Below are 21,204 nucleotides of genomic sequence, written 5' to 3' on the forward strand. Positions count from 1 at the left end.
TTTTGTTCACTTTTTTTTTTTTTTTGGTATTAGAGATTGAACTGAGGGGTGCTTTACCCAGTGCTTATTTTTTTATTTTGAGACAAGGTCTTGCTAAGTTGCTGAGGCTGGTCTTGAACTTGCTATCCTCTTGTCTAAGCCTCCCAAGATCTGGAATTATGGGCCTATGCCATCACGCCTAGTTAAGATTTCATTTATAGAAGGTCTATAACTAATGGTATATTATTTAGGCAGAAAAAAAGAGGACATGGTCTATTATCTTTTCTATTATCCTCCTCTAGAAAGCTAATTAGGCATTCTTTTTTCCCTCTTAATAATTACATTCCAATTTATAGAACCACTGCCACACTGTGAAGTTCTTTCACTTCCATCATCCAGTTCACTAATCTTCTCTTTAGCTTTGTTTAATCAACTGCTGAAATTGGATACCAAGTTATCACTTTTTTTTTTTTAATAATGATTTAGTTTACAGATTTTTTTTTGTTGTTTATTTAGTTTGTTTATGTGGTGCTGGGGATCAAACCCAGTGCCTCATGCATGCTAGGGAAGCACTCTACCACTGAGCCACAACTCCAGCCCCCAAGTTATCACTTTCAATGATTATATTTTTCATTTCTAAAAGTTCTATGGCTCTTTTCCAAATATCCCTTGGTACTTCTGAAAATAGTTTATTCCTTTGTCATGTTTATTACCTTTAAAAAATGTCTTTAAATGCATCAAACATACTTACTGTAAACTTACATTCCTTGGAAATCTATCTGTGAACCTTCTTTGGGGTCTAAATTCAAAGAACATTCCTCTATCGATAGCTAGGCTCTTTTGCCAGGTACCTAGGCCCCTCACATCCCAACAGTGTTAATTTTCTGTTTGGGGTTTTCCAGGCCATATAAATAGTATGAAATTGGACCTTATATCCATGGTAGCTTGGGGTTAAAATTTCTCTAGGGACCTGTTTCTTCTCTCAGAACCAAGGAAGAGAGAAGTCTCTTCTGTAGGGCAGGTTCTGGGCACACTTTCATTGCTTTTTGAAGTATGGCACATGAATTGGTGCCTTGAGGATGACCCCACTGCTCAAGGTGTGGTCGATTTAGGATTCCTTTTTTGGGAGGCAGGATCTCCATCTCCACCTTTTGGCCTACTCAGTCCTAAGTCTTGTTTCTTCTCTCCTGTGTTGTATGTGTGGCTGATCCAAGCTCCAGGTCAGCAGAGAGGGGCAACGTCTGTAGGACAAATGCTGACTCTAGCAATCCTCAGGACTTCCTTAGCTTTTAGCCAGTTTGATCACTCAATTAAAAAAAATAATAATAATAATTTAAGTTTGTCCAGCATTGTCCATGTCCTGGGAAAGATTATTTGAATACCTGGTCAATCTATTGCCAGAAAGGAAGCCAGTCTGTGACCTTCTATCACACTTCTCTTTGCTTTCATTAATGTAATTTTCATGTCCTCATGGGGTCCTCCATATTTACTTAGTCCTAAAGTTTATCTAACTGGGCAACACACTGAGGAGGCTCTCCAGCAGGCTCTGCCAGTGCTGCCTATGCCACCACCTCCCACTTAATCACTGCCATAAGATGATTTTAATGCTGAAGCAGCAAGGTGATCATGCCATCTGGGTGGGAAAGAAGCTAGCAGCTCCCGACTGTTGGCCTAACTACAGCCATCTTTATGCACACTGTTCTTATTCTCAAGAGACAGAAACTTTCTGGTCTCTGTTCTCTCCTTGATAGATAAAAAGTTGCCCATCTCTGTTCCCAAGAAACAGTAACTTGCCATCTGCAAAATCAGGTGATGTTTGCTATGTCAGTCACAAGGTCTAAACCCGCCCCTAACGGACGGCCATGATTCTGGCCTATAAAAGGTAATGCTCAAAGGGGGAGCTGCTGCCGCTCTCCCTCTCCTGCCACTCTCCCTTGCTTGCTGCTTCTTTCTCTCTCCCTCTCTGGGTAGAGCAGCCTGTCAGGGGCCTGACAATAAATCTGCTGATGCCTCTGTCCTCAGTGTGCCCGTAATCACTCCTGTGCCAGTTTGTTTCACCCTCCACCTGCAGTCCAGGGCTCTGGGTCTTGTGCCCACTTTTCTCAGCACGTACCTTCCCCTGTCTGCTCTCCTCACGTGGACATTCAAGCAACAGAACACTTGTAGGTCTCTACCACCTGCCAGATATGCTGGAGGCTAAGAAAGTCAAGGCCTCTACCTCTGAGGACTCACCTGGAGAGCATCAGAAAGGTAAGCAGATGCATGACAGTGCTGAGGGCAAGGGGAGGGGGAGAGGGCCCAGCAAGGTGAGATAAAGGCCAGAGAATAAGATCCTTGTATGTAAGGCTGCATACTTTGATTTTTGTTATCAACAAAGAGCTATCATCAAAACTCTGTTTTTGGAAGAGAGCAGAAGAAGGAGGCAAGGAAAATGATCAGAGGGAAAGTCCCAGTGGGGGCTGGGGATGTAGGTCAGTGTGGTCAGTGGTGGAGTGCTTGCCTAGCACGGGCAAGACCCTGGTTCCACCTAGGAACAAAAACAGAAACAGGGTGTGGTACCCTCACCTATGATCCCAGCTACTCAGGAGGCTGAGGCAAGAGGATCTCGGCTTCAAACCCAGCCTTAGCAACTTAGGGAGGTCCTGTCTCAAAATAAAATAAAAAGGGCTGAGGATATAGCTTATTGGTAAAGCGCCCCTGGGTTCAATCCCTGGTACAAATGCAAAACCATGAGTCCAAATGGGAGATGAGGAGCCCTGAGCTCTGGCCCCGACCCCTTCTTTCCCTAATCTTAGGGCACATTTTAGGAATTAATTAAATGTTATCTAATACTGTACTCTTCACATAGATCTCTATTATAGCTCCTACCACACTGTAAAGTAATGGCTGCTTTTCTCACTTTTCCTTCCCATACAGTTCACATGCTTTTGACCCCACGTAACTCCACCTAACCCAATGCCTGGTACGTGGGACTCAGTCACTCCATCTTTATTGAATGTATAAATATGCTCTTGTCTCCACTGTAGGTGTCACCTGCCCAACCAGATAACAGTCCTTAGAGACAGCAAAACTGCTTATCCTTCTGTGCTACTGTCTGGCATGGTGACGATGACAGTGCCTTCTCAGTGAGCAGCCAGTGAGCTCAATATGGCTGGAAAGTGCTTCGGGAGGTTGGCCTTGACTCGTATGTGCAAAAAGAACTGGCCGTGGCCGGAGTGTCACGGCTCCCCTGGAAGCTCAACAGCTTCCACACCTACGAGTGATAATCGTTCTCCATGACAGTTACGCTGAGGATACCTCGCCGATGGCCTTGATCTTTAAGAGGCAGGTCCTCATGGTGGTGCTGTCTGCTTTCTCCAGGGCTTCCTCTTCCTCCAGGGAGGCCAGATAGGCAAGAGCCTCCCTGCCATACTGCTTACAGGCCTCAGTGAGAGCTGGAGAGGCAAGGGACAGTGACTCATGGCCCCTGCTGGCCCTCTTCCAGGGGTGGCCCCTCCTCCCCAGTACTCACAGTCAGCGGGCTCGGGCGGGGCCCTGAGGCTGGTAGTGCTGCCATGGGCCAGGGTCTCACTGGTCAAGTGGGCCAGCAGGGTCACTGAGTGCAGAAGCCCACCAATATCTGCAGAGGAGAGAAGGACGGTCCCTCAGTCAGGTCCAGGTGTCCTGTTCAGACCTGCTTCCTCCCTGCTTTTCTTTTTTAACCTGTGACTTATTTCTTTTTAAAATTTATTTATATATGACAGGGGAATGCATCACAATTCTTATTCACCCTCCCTGCTTTCGAGTCACACAGCACCACGTCTGACCACTCTGAGCCCAGCCTGGCTGCCCCTAACGACAGAGCCCATTCTTTGGCCTTCTCACCTTCTGGGCAGGCCAGATACTGGCCCCGGCTCTTTTCCAGTTGCTCAATGCAGCTGAACATGGACTTGACCTTGGAAAGAAGGTGATCTGTGAGAGGGAAGACAGGGCAGTCAGGACCAGCATTCTGAGGAGTGTCCCCATGCAGCCACATCCTGCTTCATGAGCACCTAATGGACGGCTGACCCAGTCCTGCAGGAACTGCCCTAGGACATGGGAAGGAAGGTGGTGGCTCTGTGGTTCTGCTGTGACCTACGTGGCCCTCCTCCTGCACTTCAAGAGCTGCACTGCTGAACCTGTCTGGTTCCATAGCCAAGAGCCAGGACACCCCACTGCGGCCTGGCTCCACCTCGCCCCTCTCCATGGCCCACCATGGGCATCCGGGCTCTCCTGTAGGGTCCTTCAAGGACCTCTGCATCTGGCGGTGTTGAGCCTGACCTTGGCTTTCTGGTGGTTCTGCCTTCCTGCTCTGCACCCCACAGTCATTCCCATAGCTGCACCTCTGGCCACAGAGCTCAGAACACTACGCAGCTCAAAGGCACAACGGTGGCTCTCTCACATGTCCAGGTGTGGCTCCTGACCCTGCTCCCCCATCAGCTGGTCGGTGCCTCATCTGAACAAGAGGTCTCAGGGCCCCTTAGGACCCAGGCTGAGTGGAGGCTCGCTGGAGCTTTGAGTGGGGCCTGGCACAGGCAGTGCCCAGAACTGGCCAGTGGTCTCTCGGCACTGTGTCCCTGCACCGCTGCTCTCCACTACTCCAGGTCTCTCCTTTCCAGCCCCAGCTCCCATCTCATCTCTCAGTCGCCTGTTTCCTGCATCTCCTGTGAGCTCTTCCTGCCCTGTGCGTCACCGGCCAGGGCCTTCCCACCTGATGACAAACCAGCACCAGTGGCTCCTGCCCTCCTCTGCCTGTCCTTCAGGACCCTCCTCAGTCTGTCAACATGTCCCTTTGGATTAAAAATGAGATCTATTCTTGGCTGCGTCCGTGGTCTGACAAATTTCCAGTGCTTGGGGGCTCTTCCACCTACTAGGGACAGAACCCCTGTGTCCTCCAGGGGAAGTCCCCTGAGGCTTGGGACGCTGCTGAACTTGCATGTTCTCAGGACTCACCTACCTGTGCAGTGGGCTCCGTTCATTCTGGGATCATGATGGATTTTAATTTTTCTTTATCTTTTGGTACCAAGGATTAAATCCAGGGTGCTTAACCACTGAGCAACACTCCCAGCCTTATATATATATATTTTGTTGTAGTTGTTGTTGTTGTTTTGTTTTTTGAGATATGGTCTCACTAAGTTGCTGAGGATGGCTTTGAACTTGTGATCCTCTGCCTCAGCCTCCCGAGCCTCTGGGGTTACAGGTGTGCCCCGTGCCCAGCTGGGATTTTTAATGCTCTGCCACAGCCTGCTTCATGGCCCTCCCACCCCCATGGAGCCTTCAAGATGATGAGCAGCTTTCTTTTTAGAGACACAGGCTGCTGCGTCTCCTTTTATGCCTTAAAGCAAAAACCCTGGAGCCGGGTACGGTGGCACACACACAGCGGTGGGAGGCTGAGACAGGGATTACAAGTTCAAAGCTGGCCTCAGTAATTTAGTGAGACCATCTCTAAATAGAATATAAAAAAGGGTTGGGCACGTGGGTCAGTGGTTGAGTGCTCCTGGGTCAATCCCTGGACCTCCACCTCCCCCCAAATCCCGACCCTGATTGTCTCAGCAATCTGCTCAGAGTGACACACTGACTGCTGCCCATGCCCTATGCCCAGAGCTTCCGACCTAACTGACCTGAATGGGGCCTGGGCATCCCCCAGAGACTCTGACGTGCAGCTAGGCTAAGAACCCCTGAGCTACGTTTCTCGTGGGATTCGGTGCCAACAGGTAGCACCAGGCACCGTGGGCAGGGCAGGGGTAAGAGTACCTGCGGATCCAGCGCAGCTGATGAGCGCGGGCTCCTCCATCTGGCTCAGGGCCTCCTGGATCACCAGATCCGCAGCCTTCCTAGACCCCACCAGGAGCCTCTTCTGCTGGTCCTTAGCAAGCTGGCCCATAGATTCCTACAAGTGGCCCAGGGATGCGAGAGTCAGCCATGGACCCCACGAGAGCCCCAAGTATCATCTGCCTGGGACCTTGCTGGGATTCTGGCCTCTCAGTTCAGGTGGTCACTAGTGGGGTCCAGGCCAGTTGGCTCAACACAGAGACCGCTTGAACCATGGCCACAGGAGACTGCTGGGCGGTCCCTGAGACCCACTCTCCACTCCTGGGGGAGAAGGCCCACTGCGTCCTTTCTCGTAGGGCAGAGGGCACTGTGGGCTTGCTCTTTGGCTGGCACCAGGCACCGCGCCTACCAAAAGCCTCTGGACCCTTCCTCAGAGGCCCATGGTGTGAGTTGGTGGTTGCTTAGCCCTGGTGGGTGTCCACGACGTGCCTGTGTACTGGCCAGTTTGAGCTGTGTGCCTTCCAGCTGTTCTCGAAGGGTTACTAATTCCTCTTCCCGAAGAGCCACTGTGTTGGCCAAGCTGACCCGCTCCTCCTCCAGTTCAGCGACCTTCATTGTCCATTTTGCTTCTGACTGCAATGGAGACCATGGGAAAATTAAACTGTGCCCTTTCCCTAGGTCCAGACCCACCTCCTGGCCCCAAGGAGCAGGAATTGAGGTCTCTTCCACCTCACGCTCACTGCCCCCTGAATACACGCCAATCACAGATAGGCCAGCGTGGCCATGGGCAGGACGCTGGGGGCTCACCTCGGCAGAGGTGTCCAGGCTGCTGTGGAGGAGCTGCAGTTCCTGTCTGCTGGTGGTAAGTTCTTGCTTCAAACTCTCTAGAATGCCCTGCTGCTCTTGAGTCTGAAAGAGAAGCCAAACCGGAGGTCTCTGGGCTGGGTGACCGCTGGAGGGAACACAGTAAAGAAAGTCCCCTGAGCTGTCAAGGCCAGACTGCTACTCTACTGTATGTAAGATAAAAAGTGCAGGGGAGGTGACACCTGAGACTGTACCCCTTCTGGCTAAGTCCTCAAGGGAGGCTTCCCGAGGATAATTTCCAAATGCCATACTTGAATCCACAACACTAATCAAAGTAAAATCAGACCTTAAATTGATACATCCCAACACTTGCTACAGCTGGCTATGCATCTCGCCATCGCAAATCGCCCCTTCCCTGGAATTCTTTCTAAGTGGTGTTTTTTAAAGAGTTGGCACTTTAGTAGGAATTCATGACTAACATGTTCAAAAAATGATTTAAAAAGAAGAGAAAATACCCAAAGGCATCAAATAGTGAGGGGAGCATCGCTCGGTGACACTTCTTCCTCTAGGTGATGTGTTCTTTTGATTTGGATTACAGACTCGTGCACAGGGTCCTCTAAGGCTCCGTGTCCAGTTTTGCTCATGTGACCTTACTCCACCCCAAGCTCCAGCACGATGGAGTTCTCTTGCTGGCAAATCTGTGAGTGCGTTCCTCCCCTGCTTTCCCTCCCTGGAACTCTCCTTGGGAAACTTCTACTGGGAAACCCCATTCGACTCGGGTCCCTTCATTACCTCCTGCTCCTAAACCACATGTGCACTGGTGACTGTGCCCCGATGTCCTGTGAGGTCTCCAAAGGCCCTCCCAGAGCCTCCATGGAGCGGATGACAGATGGCTTTGATCTGTGGTGGGCCTGAGGCCTCCCCTCCAACCGCCCCCGTGACCCCACCCCCGGGCGTCTCTCCTCCACACACCTTCTGTTTGGCCTGGCTGCTCACACGCTCCATGGAATCTTCTAGCTCTTTTTTCTCTCGTTCCAAATCCACCTGGGCTTGTCTGGCCACAGACACCTGTTTGGTCACCTCTGCATTCTGTAAGGGAAGAACAGAGTCCTGAACTGGCGTCTCCTGAGCCTATGGGACATCTTGCATCCAGAACCAACAATCCCATTCGGACCGTGAGAGCTGGGTCTGGGTGTCACCTTCCCAGGCAGAGGGGGGTCAGAATCAAGCCACCACCTTCAGGTTCTGTCTCTCCAATGTTTACAAAAATAACAGAAATGGGTAATTCTATGTGGGGCTGGCACCCAAGATGGAGCTCAAGGTACAGAGGCGAGGGGCCTTGAAAGGCTGGGGTTCCCCAGAGGAGGCAGCTCGGGGCCTGAAGGAGCCTGAGGCCTATGCTGCTGGCTCCCCATGGGGTGGGCTGCGGCTGGAGGGGTGAGAGTCCTACCTTCCGCAGCAGGTCGGCATGGTTCTGAACCAGCTCGCTGTACTTCTCCTTCAACTTGCTATACCGCTGCTCATTGGCCTGGGCCTTCCCTGCAGGGTCAAGGCTGAGGTGAGGCAACTGCCCTGTTGGGGCCCTCTGCCCTTGTTCCAAGTAACCTGGGGGCCCCAAGGAGGCTCCTTTTTCCCAGGAGCATAGACCTTCTTCTCCCTTAAAAAATCCTACTTATATCAACTTCTTTGGAAAGCTGTCTTTAAAAAAAAAGAAATTCACGCCTCCTCAGTATTTCTGTCCCTGGGATCCACATCACCAGGGGTCCTGTCCTGTCTCCCCTCTTCTGCATTCCTCATCCTGTGGGCCCAGAGGTGCCTCCTGTGGGGCACCTGCTGCCCCCGAACCTGCCCTCTGCTGGACCCTGGTTCCCAGTGGGCCTCGACCCCGTGCGCCCCACCCCGACCCGGGGCCCAGCCGGGATGGTCGCTCACTCTCGATCTCTGTCAGGCTCCGCTGGGCCTTCTCCGTGTCCTCCCGCTGCTTCCTGAGCTCGTCCAGCTCTGTCCGCAGGAACTCGCAGTTGTCAGCCGCCTGTCGCCCCAAGTGCTGCTGCTCGGCCAGCTCGGCCTCCAGCTCGCTGACGCGGCCCTTCAGCTGCAGCATGGCCCGTTGGCTCTGCGGGAGGGACCCAGTGGGCCATCTGGTCACCACACTTCCAACCGGCCGGGCGTGCAGTTTCCAGCTCAGAGAAAACCAGGTGGGCCTCCGCATGGTGGGTTCCTCACCCACAGCTCCCACCAACCACAGAGGGAGGATGGTGTCCAACAGCCGAGCGTCTGCACTGATGCGAGCTGGCCTCTCTCATCATTATTCTCTAACGAGGCAGCCTAATAACTCTGTGAAGCACATATGCTGGGGCTGGGGCTCCGAGGTGGGAGCGCCTGCCTGGCACAGGTGAGGCACTGGGCTCGATCCTCAGCACCACATAAAACAATAAATAAAATGAAGGTATTGTGTCCATCGACAACCAAAATTACTTAAAAAAACAAGTATGCGGCATTATGTATTATAAGTAATAAGAAATGACTTAAAGGATAGGTGAGGATGCACGTGTTTTATGTAAAGCAACACCATTTCATATAAGGGATTTGAGCATCTACAGGCCTTAGTATCTGCTCTCTGGTGCTTGGGAACCAGTGCGCCATGGATACTGAGGGAGGACCCCAGAGGCCTCGGTTTCCTTGAGCACCTGGCTCCCAAGGTCTCAAGAGAATTGAGCCTTCTGGTCACCATGAGCCCAACAGGGCTGACCCCCGCCACTCTAACTAGGACAGAATTCCCCTGCCATTACCAGCTCCACTCATAGGACCTGGAAGGAGGAGGGAGATGCAGGGCCTGTCCCCTTGAATCAGTTTTCGACCAGCTTCGGGGCAGGAATGCTGTAAACCAGGTCCACACACAGGCACCGAGAGAGTCCCAAACCAAGCTCTTCCTGGGCCATGTGAGAGGAACTGGAGCCAGGTGGTTACCATGGCTACCCCTGGGTTTCACGGGGACCCTGGTGCCTGGCTTAACTGCTATCCTCAGGGCACGTGCCATGGAGATAGGGCCGTCCAGGTGCTTTTGGCTTTGGCATTTCTACAAATTAACCTGCCTTAGGCTGTGGTCCAACTGGTATCGGGGGACACAGCTTTACCCTGCAATGCATCATGTGATCAGGCCCCAGTGCCTACCTCTACCTTCACGTTTTCCATCTGTGCTTTCAGCCCGCTGATCTCCCTGTACAGGGCCTCGATCAGGTGGTCCCTGGGGAGAGAAGGAGGACAGTGCTTCTGTCCCTCTTTCCAAAACACCAGCTTGGAGATTGGTGTGAGGGGAGGGGTTAAAAGCTGGGGCTAATCCGGGAACATTTCCTCAACACTGCCCCTCACACAGTCGACCTTCTGCACCTGCGGGCTCATCCCAAGAATTCAACCAACTGCAGATTGGAAACATTTGAGGGGAAAAATAAACCACCTGTGCTGAAGAGGTACAGATTTCTTCCTCTTCTCACTCTTCCCTAAACAATATGGTATGGCAGTGATGTCCCCAGCACGTACATTGTATCAGGTATTTTAAGTCATCCAGAGAGGATCTATAGCACACAGGGGAAATGTGTAGGTCCTACGCAATGACCACCCGATTTATACAAGGGACTTGCGCATCTGCGGACCTTGGTATCTGCATTATGCTAGGAGTCACCTTAGCCCAATGTAAAGCCCACAGGTGCAGTCAGTGATCTTCTGGGATTAAGGGGCTGATCCTCAAGGGTCAAGACATTCTTTCTCTAAGAGGCCTAAGGGTGAAGAATCCCTCGGGTTGGGTGCTGCGGATACAGCATGGCTCAACTTAATCCCCGCACGATGAGCCGAACGCGGCTGGGACTCACTTCTCATCCTTGCTCATGCCATTCTGGCTGTTGAAATTGAAGGGATCGCTGCTGAAGGAGCTGCCAAAGATGTCATCAAACTTGTTGTCAAATAAATTCTGTGGTGACCAAAAGGGAGAGGGAAATCAGAGACCAGGAGACTCCCACGTGTGGGTCAATGGTCACGTGCAGGAATGCTCCCTTTTTGGGACCTCCCCAGGAACCAAGGAGCAGGCTAGCCTCCTGCTTGTATTCTGAGAAGGCTGAACAAAGGTGGGAACATCAGCCTCTGCCTGTAGTCCCAGCTACTCAGGAGGCCCAGGCAGGAGGATCTCTTGAGCCCAGGAGTTGGCCTCCAACCTATCTCAAAAATAAACAGGGTGGTGAGAGCCAGTGTTCTCTCCCACCCACATCCCCACACTTGGGGGCAACAGGAAGGGCCAAGCTTATCTCCCAAGGGTCCTCACCTGCTGGGAGGCATCCATGTCCATGAGGTCATCCTTTTCTAGGATGGGTTCACTGTCAGGGGATGAGCCCTCTGCAGGGATGACCACCACGGGGCTGATGTGTTCCGACAGGGCTGAGGCTCGCAGGAAGTTGGGTGGGTTCTGAAGAGGGAGAGACACTTTCAGCCTGCGTTCACCTGACAGGCCCTGCCGGCTGCAGGCAGGACCGGGGGACCCCACAGTGCCAGGGTATGGACAGGTGTGCTCACCTCTGGCAGCTGGGGGATCTGAATGAGCCGCTTGAAGTACTGGAGGTTGCTGGAGCGGTGGAAGAGATCTTTCAACCTGGAGGTGGAAAGGGCCTTAGGGGGTACTGGGTGTCCCTGCCAGCCCCGGGGAGGGGACAGGGCAGCGGCCCCCAGCTTCCCTACCCCTACCCAGCCCAAGGGCACAGGCTGTCAAGGAGATGGTCTCTGTGGTGCTAGGAGTCAATTATGATGCTATGGACAAGGGTCATTTATAGCCGGTCCTCAGTTATCTGGTGGCGAGGAAAGAGTGATTTATATCTGGCTAAGGGTAACATCCAAAGAAATTGGCCTATAATCCCAGCAGCTCAGGAGGCTGAGGCAGGAGCATCGTGAGTTCAAAGCCAACATCAGCAAAAGTGAGGTGCTAAGCAACTCAGTGAGACTCTGTCTCTAAATAAAATACAAAATAGGGCTGGTGTGGCTCAGTGGTCGAGTGCCCCTGAGTTCAATCTCTGGTACCAGAAACAAATAAACTGATTTTCTCGAAGGGTAAACCAACAAGCTACTGGGGAAGTGAAAGCTACTACGAAGCTGCACCCTGTTTTTGAGCTATACATTGTCTCCCTATTAGAGCAGAAGCTTCTAGAGGGCAGGGGCTGATCCCTACTGAGCTGCATTTACCAAAGTCCCAGGCACAGAGGGATGTAAATTGCGAAGAAAGAATGATCTGCCCGTACAGAGCCCTAATCTTGGAAGAACACGAACATGAAGAAACCAACTTATGATTTTTTGCAGTGCTGGAGTGGAACTGGGGACCTCGCAACTGCCAAGCTCACGCACAACCACTGAGCTCCGGCCCCGGCACTGGAAGCCAAGACTTCTTCCTTATTCTCAAATCTCTATTTTGAATCTAAGTACTGAAGACTGAGAAACCTGACAGCTGAGAATGATATATACTGAGAGGAAAGGGTATTTCGGATCCTAGCATCTCTACCTAGCAGCAATACTCTTTCCCTGGCTCAGCCTCATGGATGAAAGCCCTGAGAGTCTCGTGACAGCCTTCCAGACCCCAAGACTTAGGTGTGTTCCTGTGACATTGCTGCTGCCTGTGTGTGGAAGAGGAGGCGTGGTGTCTATGCATGGGAGATGTTGTCATAAGTTAGAAAAAAGCGGAAGGAAGTGAGGCCTGACCCATGTCCCCGTCTTCCTGGGCCGGAGCCAAAGTAATAGTGACTACTGCTTTTGCAAGCTACCGGAATCTAACATTCCAGGAACTCGGCCCTGGTGCCTGTCTCCTAGGATTTCATAAGTCGTTCATTACAGAATGTGTACTCAGTGTTCCCCAGTGGAACAGGGGAGCCGAGAGGTGACTGCAGCCCTGCACTTGGCCTTCAATTGCTCCTGGGGAGCCAGGAAGAGAAGCACAGCGTCAGGATGCAGGAGTCATGGTCACCGATGAAGAGGTGAACCAGAAAATGCGAGAACTGGCATTGACCGTGCCAGGCCAGGGGACCCTTCTCAACTCCAGGGTCCTCTTGCCTCTGGACCCCTCTTCCCCTTTTCTTGGGATAATTACGTTAGGGATGAGCTGTACCACTACATTAGTCACCAATTTTCTCCCCCAAATGCACCAGGGTAATTTACTCCTCAGCCAGACACGCTCCTCCTTCCCTAGACCAGGCAGCTCAGGCATCTGGCTTCTTAGCTTGCAAATTCACCCCAGGATTTCTCGATACTCTGTGCTTGTTATGGATTAGATGTAAGGTGTCCCCCAAAAGCTCATGTGTGAGACAATGCAAGAAGGTTCCGAGGTGAAATGATTAGATCGTGAGACTTGTGACCTCAGAGTGCGCTGGTTCCCTGGTGGGGAGTGGTGGCTGTAGGCAGGTAGGCTGTGGCTGGAGGAGATGGGTCATGGGGGGCCGGCCTTTGGGTTTATATTTTGTCTGTGGTGAGGGGAGCGCTCTCTCTCTCTCTCTGCCTCCTAGTGCCACGTCCCTAGCTGCTCTCCTTCACCACTCATCCGCCACGACCATCTACCTCACCTCAAGCCCCAAAGAATGCCGTTGGCCATCTGTGGACAGAGGCCTCTGAAACCGTGAGCCTCCAAATAGACTCCTCTTCCTCTATTTGTTCTCCTCAGGTCTTTTGGTCGCAGCAGTGACAAAGCTGACTCAGACACTGTTTCCCGGTCCAGCGCTGGTCAGGCACTGGGGACAGAGCACTGGGGCAAAGGGTCCAAAAGGAGGGAAGCCACACCAAGAATTCGAGGGAAACAAAAGGGTGAGAACTTGGGGTGGGGTGAGGCTGGAAAAACAGGGTATAGGGAGGAAAGTCGGGAGTGAACAAGGGGACTGGGGATGGCCTTCCTGAGGAGGTGACAAAAGATGACCAGGAGCTCTGCAAGGAGAGGAAGCAAGCACAGAGGCCCTCATGGGCTTAGGAGCTGGGCGTGTCCCTAGGACTGTAGACCCAGAGGGGCCGGAGCACGTGAGGAACAGGGTGGAGGTCCAAGATGGCAGGCAGGGCTGGGTCTCACACGGCCTTGCAGACCACAAAGAAGGACTCAGGCTATACTCTAATGTAGGCAGAGCCATGGGGAGCTCTTGAGCAAGAGGGATGTTGGACATACTGTTCCATCTGCTGGCGAGGCCTGGGTTACAGAGGGGGGTGGAGTCGAGGGAGTCTGGTCAGGCCAGAGGGTCCTGGCGGGAGGCCCTGGTGCCTGAAGGATGCACTTGTGGATGGAGCTAGAAGTTATCTGTAGAGTGTCAGCAGAAGCCAACGGTGGACTGGAGTGGGGCAACGTGAGGACACGTGAGTTCCAGGTCTTGGGGGCTAAATGGACAGTAGCAGCGTTTACTGAGACAGAAAAGCCTGGGAAGAAGGTTTTTGTTTTTGTTTTTTGAGAAAACCTTGAGTTCAGTTAAAGATTTAAATCTGGTATCTAGGTGTCACATTGAGTATGTGAGATTGGAATTTAGATCTAAGATACATGTATTTAGGAGCTGTCTGAGTAAAGGGGGTCAGACCAAGTGACCTAAGGACAGGACAGAGAGATGGAGTCCTGGCATGGGGCAGGTGAATCTCCCTCTTCCAGGGGATTTACCAGGGTCTGGTAGGTGTGCTGCTGTCCTCGCTATTTTCTGTCATTTTATCTCCCTAGAACGCAGGCCCCACTGCCCCTCACGTATTTCACAGTGTGCACGTGCTTGGCCTGGATCCATCTTATCGCGGACTTTGATTTGCCTCCACTCCTGTTATTAGAGCCACTTACTTTGTGAACTGCTCCATGAAGCGGTCTCGGTGGCCCTGCAGAGTGTCAGCTGGGAGACCTGGAGGAGAGTGGAAGGACTGTAAGGGGGCAGGCAGGCCACATGGGCTCCGGATGGAGGGGTGGCCATCCTGGGGCCACTTCTGGTCTGTGACCAAGGGAGTCCCACAGGAGTGTGGGGACCCTTATCCTCCAAAGCTTCCCACTTCCAATTTGTCCTGGAAGGATGAGCCATTCTAGGCCCACTGTGAGGAGGCTGACCACAGAAGCAGCATTGACCTGGCCAAGCCCCGGGGTGGACCAGGGCAGATATGGCACACACTTGATCCACCAGTGTAACTCTGTGATTCTGTACAAGCAGCCACCTTTCAGGGACAGCTTCCCCATCACGAAGCTACCTTCACCTTCAAGACTGTGGGAGTCTGTGTGATTCAGCTACAGACCACAACTTGGTTTTCAGTCTATTTTAAAAATATCAATTTTAGTCATTTTTGAATGGGTGGGACATTCACTAGGTGTGAGCACATATCAGGCATGATCCATCGAGAGGACCAAAGCGGACAGTGCATAGAAAAGCCAGTCTGCCTCCATGGGCTTCTTCCCAAGAGCACTTGGTCCCAAGACCCCAGTCACATCATGGTAAAATAAAAATAAAACTAAAATAAAAAATAAAAAGGAATTGAGGGTCATTCTCCAAAAAATCTCACTAGCACTCAAACACTGTCAAGGTCCTCAAAGACAGAGAGACTGAGAAATTATCACAGCTGAGAAAAGCCCCGAGACACTAGATGGCTCCGTGTTATGTAGTGTCCTAGATGGGAGTTTGGACCAGGAGAGGGACCCTGGGTACCAACTGGAAATCTGAGAAAGCATGACCTCAGTTAATAAGGTATTGATAGTGGTTCATGAGTTGTGACAGGCGCATCCTGCTAACATGGGGATAGCAGGGGAAGCTGGGTATGAGGTCAACGGGAATCCTCTATACTGTCTTGATGACTTTTCTAGAGTTCTAAGTAAACATGTCTTAAAGTATAGAGAAGTCAAGTGTCTGCAAGTTGAAAATCAGAAATGCAAAACACTTCCAAAATGAAGTGACCTGAAATCCAAAGCCCTCTGAGGACTGCCGGGTCTCAGATCAAGGATGCTGGTAGTCCATGCCAATGTTCCAAAATCCGAGAAATTCCGAAACCTGAAACACTTCTGGATGGAGCATTCTGTATAAGAATAAGACCTGTGTATAAGACCTGTGTCTTCCCATGTCCCTACTTCTCTCCTCAGCCACCCAGTTCCCCTGCACGTCCAAGTGGGTCTCACACGTTGCCCTGCCTTTAGAGAAGATCTTTGAACCCCAATAATTACTTGCCTGTTCTCCTATCTCACCGCTCTATAACAACCTTGTGAGGCTGTGTTGTGCGACGTGTTTTACAGCATCGTAGAGACGATTACAAGCTCACGGGCACTCGGCGCTGCCAAGCAACATCTCCCTTCGCCTCTTGGGATCTGATTGACCCTGAGCTCCCTTCAGGTTTGGTCCACAGCCTTTCTTATCCCAGAAGTGCAAATTCAATCTCCCTCCCAGGAAACCACCCTGAGTTCCTCCGCGTGCTACTATTCTCTGACCTTTTCCTAACAATTGGACTCTGTGCTTGTTGATGACCACAGTTAGGGAGCATCCTTGTCCCATACTTCTAAAATGTGGCCTTCTGTGACATAAAACCCCAGGCCCGTGACACTTTGCTGGTGTCCGTGCATGTGGAGACTTTTCTTGATTTTCCATCATGCACAGACTTTGTTTATACAATCCTTCATGGTGGCCACCCTGCAGTGGGGCGCGAGTGCCACAGGATTACATAGGGACCTGCATTTAACGGTGCAGAACTGAACCCTGTTGGAGACCCCCTAAAGCAGACTGAGCCTGGCACAGACACACAGTTTCAAACAAGAAACACACAGGGCCGGGTGCAGCTTGGTGGTGGAGCAAGAGCTCGGCATGTGAGAGGCCCTGGGTTCCATGCCCGTCACCGCAAACCAACCACCAGCACACAGAAGCACGGAGGTCACAAGAACAGTAGCTTCCAAACTATGCTCTGCCAAGGGCACGCCAGGGATCTGCAGCAGGCGAGGGACAGCCCTCCATTTAGGTGAGCAGCTCTGTTCTACATATTTCTCCATAAAATTCCATCTGTACAAAGGATGATGTCATTAATGGTTTGGACATCGCTGCCTTGGCTCATACGGGGCAGAGATATGGTCCTTGTGTGGGTTCTAGAATACCTGATGTCCTTGAGGAATAGAGACACAGCACAGATGGAGATGAACCATCCTGGGACACAGCAATGGCTTGTTAGGAGCTGTACTTGGCCCACCAAAATTTAGACCCCTGTTCTTCCATCTTCCATTCTCCTTTTTTTTCTTTCTGGTGGTACTGAGGATAGGACCCCGGCACTCTCCTGTGCTGGGCAAGCACCCTACCACTGAGCTACATCCCCAGCCCCTTCCATTCTCTTGATGGCCAGGAGCTCCAGGCACTTTTGAAACAGAAGCGGAGCCAAGGGCATGCGGCCGGGCTGCGGTCTCCAGGGACCTCCCTAGGGGACGTGCGGTGAGGCTCCTCCCCGCCCGAGGCTCATGGAGAAAGATCCTGCGGGTGTACTCACAGGAGTGGAGTTTGAAGAGGAGCTTGACGGTGTAGTCATAGAGGTGGCTGCAGTCCAGGATGACCTGGATCAGCGGGGCGAGGCGGCACTGCCCTGCAGTGGTCACTGACACCGAGCGGGACATGTCCAGGGAGTTGAACACTGGAAATAAAAGGGGGAGAAAGCAACAGGGTGAGGCAATGGCAGGTGGCAGAGAGGCAGAGGAGGGCCCAGCAGGCAGCAAGGGCTGACTGTGTGGGCATCACTCCAGCTGACTCACTTAGCCCTTGCAGCACAGAGAAGGTGTCCCTGTCGTTCAGGGGAACCTCCATTGCTGGAAAGCCAAGGTGTCATGCTGAGAGTTAAACATGCACCAGAGAGCCCACGTGGCCACCTGCGGCTAGGCCAGGCGCCTCTGCCCCTGGTGGCCAAGATGCCTGGTGTGCAATGAACAGGCTCCGCTTTGTGCAGAGCCCCGTGACACCCCTGAAAGACGAGATCTGCTCAACCCTGGAGAGCTCCTGGGACGCCCAGGAATCCCTTCTTCCCGTCTCTGAGGAGCCTCCTAGTTCTGCCCCAAGTCAGATCAGAAAGGCACAGCTAGTATTTCAGCTCATGTCAGGCCGAATGGGGAGACGGGTCACTATGCCGGGGAGCTCTTGGGTCCATGGGGCCTCAGAACCCGAAAGGAGCTGACCAATCAGGCCGAGCCGCTTGCATGTGAACTTGGCCCGACACCTCTGGCCATCAGAAGTGCCGCAGGCCTGGTGGCTGGCGGTAGCCAGCAAGGGCAGAATGCGCCCAGCGGGAATCAAAAAGTGAAGGAGGGAATCTTTCGGCTGTGGCTTCCCAGTGGCTCGCCTCAGGGGTTCTTGGACCATTTCAAAGGGAGACACTGGAGGACACAGATGCACCAAGCAAGGGTCTGGGGGCAGGATGGACCACGGGGTCAAAGGCTCATCGGGGTCATGGGGGGCCATCAGCAGACGTGCTGCCCTCGACTCCCCCGAGTTCTGGAGAGGAAGCTGCTCCCACACTTTTTGTTCCAGAGATCCCTCCATATTTATGCCCAAGTTCCTGACCCAGGTCCTCAGCTCGCCCCCTGGCCTGGCGGTCTTCCTTCCTGCCCAGGCTGCCCATGTCCCTGCAGGTGCTAGCCGTGGCAGAAACGAACGTGACTTTCCCTGCAGCTCCACGGAGCGTGGCCCTGCCCAGAGCCCTGCGTGCTCTTCCTCCTCCGACTGCACGAATCCCTGGTAACAGGGTTAGTTTGGCAAATGGAAAAAAAAAAAATCTCCAACTGTTCTAATTAGCAGGCAGCTTTTCTTCTCGACACAAATTACAAGCAGCTACCGCTGCAAGGAAACCATCCTCAGGCTCCACTCTGGCAAGTACCCATAGCAGGTCCCTCTCCGGGGCTGCCCGCTGCCTTCTTGAGGCCTCCTGAGATGGCCCTTGGTGCCCAGCACCACCACAGCAGTGCAAGTGTGGATGAGGACGAGTGCTCAATCTCTTTGGGCCTCCAGAGGCTTCGCTGTGAAGCCCAATGATGCCAAGCGCACGCCTCACAGAGTCTTGTAATGTGCAGCGGCTCTTGGCTTTGACGCTGCCTGCAAGTCCCCATGCCCCTATTCTGTGTCAGCTGGTCTGGGCTAGGGTCAGGGCAATGCTAGTTTTCAAAAGCCCCCTGCATCTACTGCACTTCCCTCCCTGACTGGGAGTGGCTTAGGGCGGGGATGACACTCCCTAGTAGGTGTTTTGTTTTTAGGCCTCTGCCCACTTCACAGAAGGCCCTGCTCAAATACGTTGCCAGGAGGTTGGTTCCTTCATTTCCCCAAAGCCAGCTCCCCAGCGTCTCTGGTGCTTCTCAGCCCACATCCTGTGCTGAGCTGACTGGTCAAAGCATCACAGACTCTCAGACCCGTCACAGGCTTAGACCAGCACTGGGACACAACAGGACACTGGGACACATATGCTGCACAGATGAGCTCACTGAAGGGAGCAGACTTCAGGTGAGTCAAAGCCCTACATGCCCACTGGCTGAGAAGGCTACCAAGCCCAAGCGAGAATGCCTGTCCTCTGTCAGTCACCTGCTGAGAACTAGCTCAAATTTTAGCACATCATCCTCTGTCTCCCAGGGAAAGGAGCCCGGCTGGGAGGTGAGGGGGACAGAGACACCCAGAGGAGAGAGGTGCTAGCAGCTGAGGGTCTGGGGGTCCCAGAACTCTGGGCAAGGTGGTCAGCTGCCCCCAGTAGCAGAGCAGGATGTCCTGGGTGACAACCTAGCTTGACCCAGTTTTCCCAATGGCTGCCAATTAAACAGCAGACACAAGGCCTCCTCCTGGGAAGGAATCACCTGGGTCACAGCCCAGCTTTGATGGCAGATGGATAGGGCCAAAGGACAGCGGGGCTGTGGCCACAGTCCACTGGCTGTCAGAGAGTAAGACCTGTCTTTGAGGTCTTGGTGGCCTGGGCTTTAGGAGGGAGGCCAGCAGCATGTTTTTTTCTGCTCTGATGTGACATCTCTGGCTTCACATACACAGAAGAACTTCAGCCCCTCCCTGAATTAAGAGCACAGAGACACGTGACATGAGACAGGGAGACAAGGGCTGGCCCCAGGTCCAGGAGGGCAACCAAGCTGGGAATCAGGTCACTTGGAGAGCCTGGTCAGATTGAAGGGCAGAGACTCACCAGTCTGGAAGAGGTTCAGTTCACACTCCAAGTAGTCAAACATCTCTACTGTTAGCTGGAAACTGACCCAAGAAGAAAGAGAACTTAGGTTCCAATCTTTGTGGGTGTGGAGGAGCCCAGGGCCTGGGGCGTGCTGGGCACAGGCTTCACTGCTGAGCTACACCCCAGCCCCTAAGGCCAGTCTTTGACCTGCCCGCCCCCAGCTCCTGCCCCCACCCCAAGGCACACACCAGTGCACACGCACATGCACACGCACACACACACGCCCAGCTGCAACCTCAGCTCTCGCCCAAATGGGCATTCAGGTCATTTGAAGACGCAGAAGGACAGAGAGTCCACAGTGACGTGGGGAAGGGGAAGGATGGGAGCCGCGCCGGGCTGGGATGTGAGGGTGAGGCAGAGGGGGCCACGAGGGGTGCCAGCTGGTGGCTCTGGATGCACGAGGGAGGAAGGGGCCATCAGAACATCACCCAGGGGCTTTACCTCACCCCAGCCTCTGCCCCTACCATCAGGCCCTCTGTGACCCTAACGGGAAGTAACAAAAGACAAATATGGTCGCCTCCTGGGCCCAGGGCATGGGGACTGCCCCTTACAAGTTGTTGACGTCACTTTCTCCAGCCTCGTCCAGCTGTCGGTCGCTCATCTGAAGGTTGCACGGGAACCTGGGGTTCTGGGAGGGAGGTGGGAACCAAGTCAGAGGGCGGTGACATCTCCCCACGGCCAACAGAGCCAGCATCAAGGAGCCCCTCTGGGATGTGACCCCATACACAGACACCTTGACAGGCTCGGAGACACTGAGCACCCACTGCACCCTCCTGAGTGAGGGGAGGGCTCCTCCCTGCAATCTGTGCTCTGGAACATTCCATGCACACTCTCCCATGAAATCCTGAATGTGACAGCGCTTGCTGTCAATCATCCATCTGCGGGGAAGGAGTATTTATTCATCCCTGTCCTTTCTGACCCCAAGCCAGGCTTCCTGCTGTCCTTGCCATTTCCTGGAGTTGCTGCTCTCCGTTCAGGGATGTACAGCATCCTCTTCCCCGCCTTTGAAAACCCTCAGTAGTAAAATAAACTTGACGGCAGGAAGATATTATGAGAGGCAGCCCCAAAGTTGAGAGAAATCCTTCTCCTACCATGGGGTCTGTCTAGAGTGGATGGACCTGGAGAGCAAGGGGAACAGGCCAGAGAGATGGGGGGCCACCCCACCAAGGAGCTTCTAAGTTCCAGAGCCAAGACTTCAGGCTGCTAAGATGCGGACCTGAAATGAAGGAGGTGGGGCTGGGAGTCCGTCCTTTTTGCCTTCTCTCATCTCAGAGACCTCAGGAACGGTCCTCCTAGTGTGGTCCCAGCCCCATCCCCTGCTGAACCCGAGAGGCTGGGGCGAGGCCAGTGCTCTGTGTTTCCTTAGCCTCAGGTGACTGAATGGGCGGGAGTGACAGGTGGGGAGAGGCCTGGAGGTGCAAGGGGCTAGCCACCTGCCAGACCCTA

The 21,204-nt window shown here is 53.0% G+C and overlaps 1 protein-coding gene across 4 annotated transcripts in view; it reads right to left on the reverse strand.

Moving 5' to 3' along the window:
- Hip1 (huntingtin interacting protein 1) overlaps positions 1-21,204 on the reverse strand; it is a 105,797-nt gene that overhangs the window by 12,534 nt on the left and 72,059 nt on the right. For 3 of the 4 annotated variants that reach the window (XM_015491438.2, XM_048789951.1, XM_048789950.1), the window contains exons 6-22: positions 20,310-20,386; positions 19,717-19,778; positions 17,047-17,187; positions 14,393-14,450; positions 11,137-11,212; positions 10,889-11,029; positions 10,443-10,540; positions 9,748-9,820; positions 8,506-8,689; positions 8,024-8,112; positions 7,546-7,662; positions 6,577-6,678; positions 6,259-6,402; positions 5,752-5,887; positions 3,844-3,930; positions 3,491-3,598; positions 3,277-3,413 (exon numbers count right to left, since the gene is read on the reverse strand). In XM_015491438.2, the coding sequence (XP_015346924.2) occupies positions 3,277-3,413; positions 3,491-3,598; positions 3,844-3,930; positions 5,752-5,887; positions 6,259-6,402; positions 6,577-6,678; positions 7,546-7,662; positions 8,024-8,112; positions 8,506-8,689; positions 9,748-9,820; positions 10,443-10,540; positions 10,889-11,029; positions 11,137-11,212; positions 14,393-14,450; positions 17,047-17,187; positions 19,717-19,778; positions 20,310-20,386 (1,830 nt within the window). The remainder of the gene's footprint in view (positions 1-3,276; positions 3,414-3,490; positions 3,599-3,843; positions 3,931-5,751; positions 5,888-6,258; positions 6,403-6,576; positions 6,679-7,545; positions 7,663-8,023; positions 8,113-8,505; positions 8,690-9,747; positions 9,821-10,442; positions 10,541-10,888; positions 11,030-11,136; positions 11,213-14,392; positions 14,451-17,046; positions 17,188-19,716; positions 19,779-20,309; positions 20,387-21,204) is intronic. The other variant, XM_048789949.1, reaches the window with a different exon arrangement.

Source organism: Marmota marmota, unplaced genomic scaffold, assembly GCF_001458135.2.
Source record: "Marmota marmota marmota unplaced genomic scaffold, marMar, whole genome shotgun sequence".
NCBI classification, from domain to species: Eukaryota; Metazoa; Chordata; class Mammalia; order Rodentia; family Sciuridae; genus Marmota; species Marmota marmota.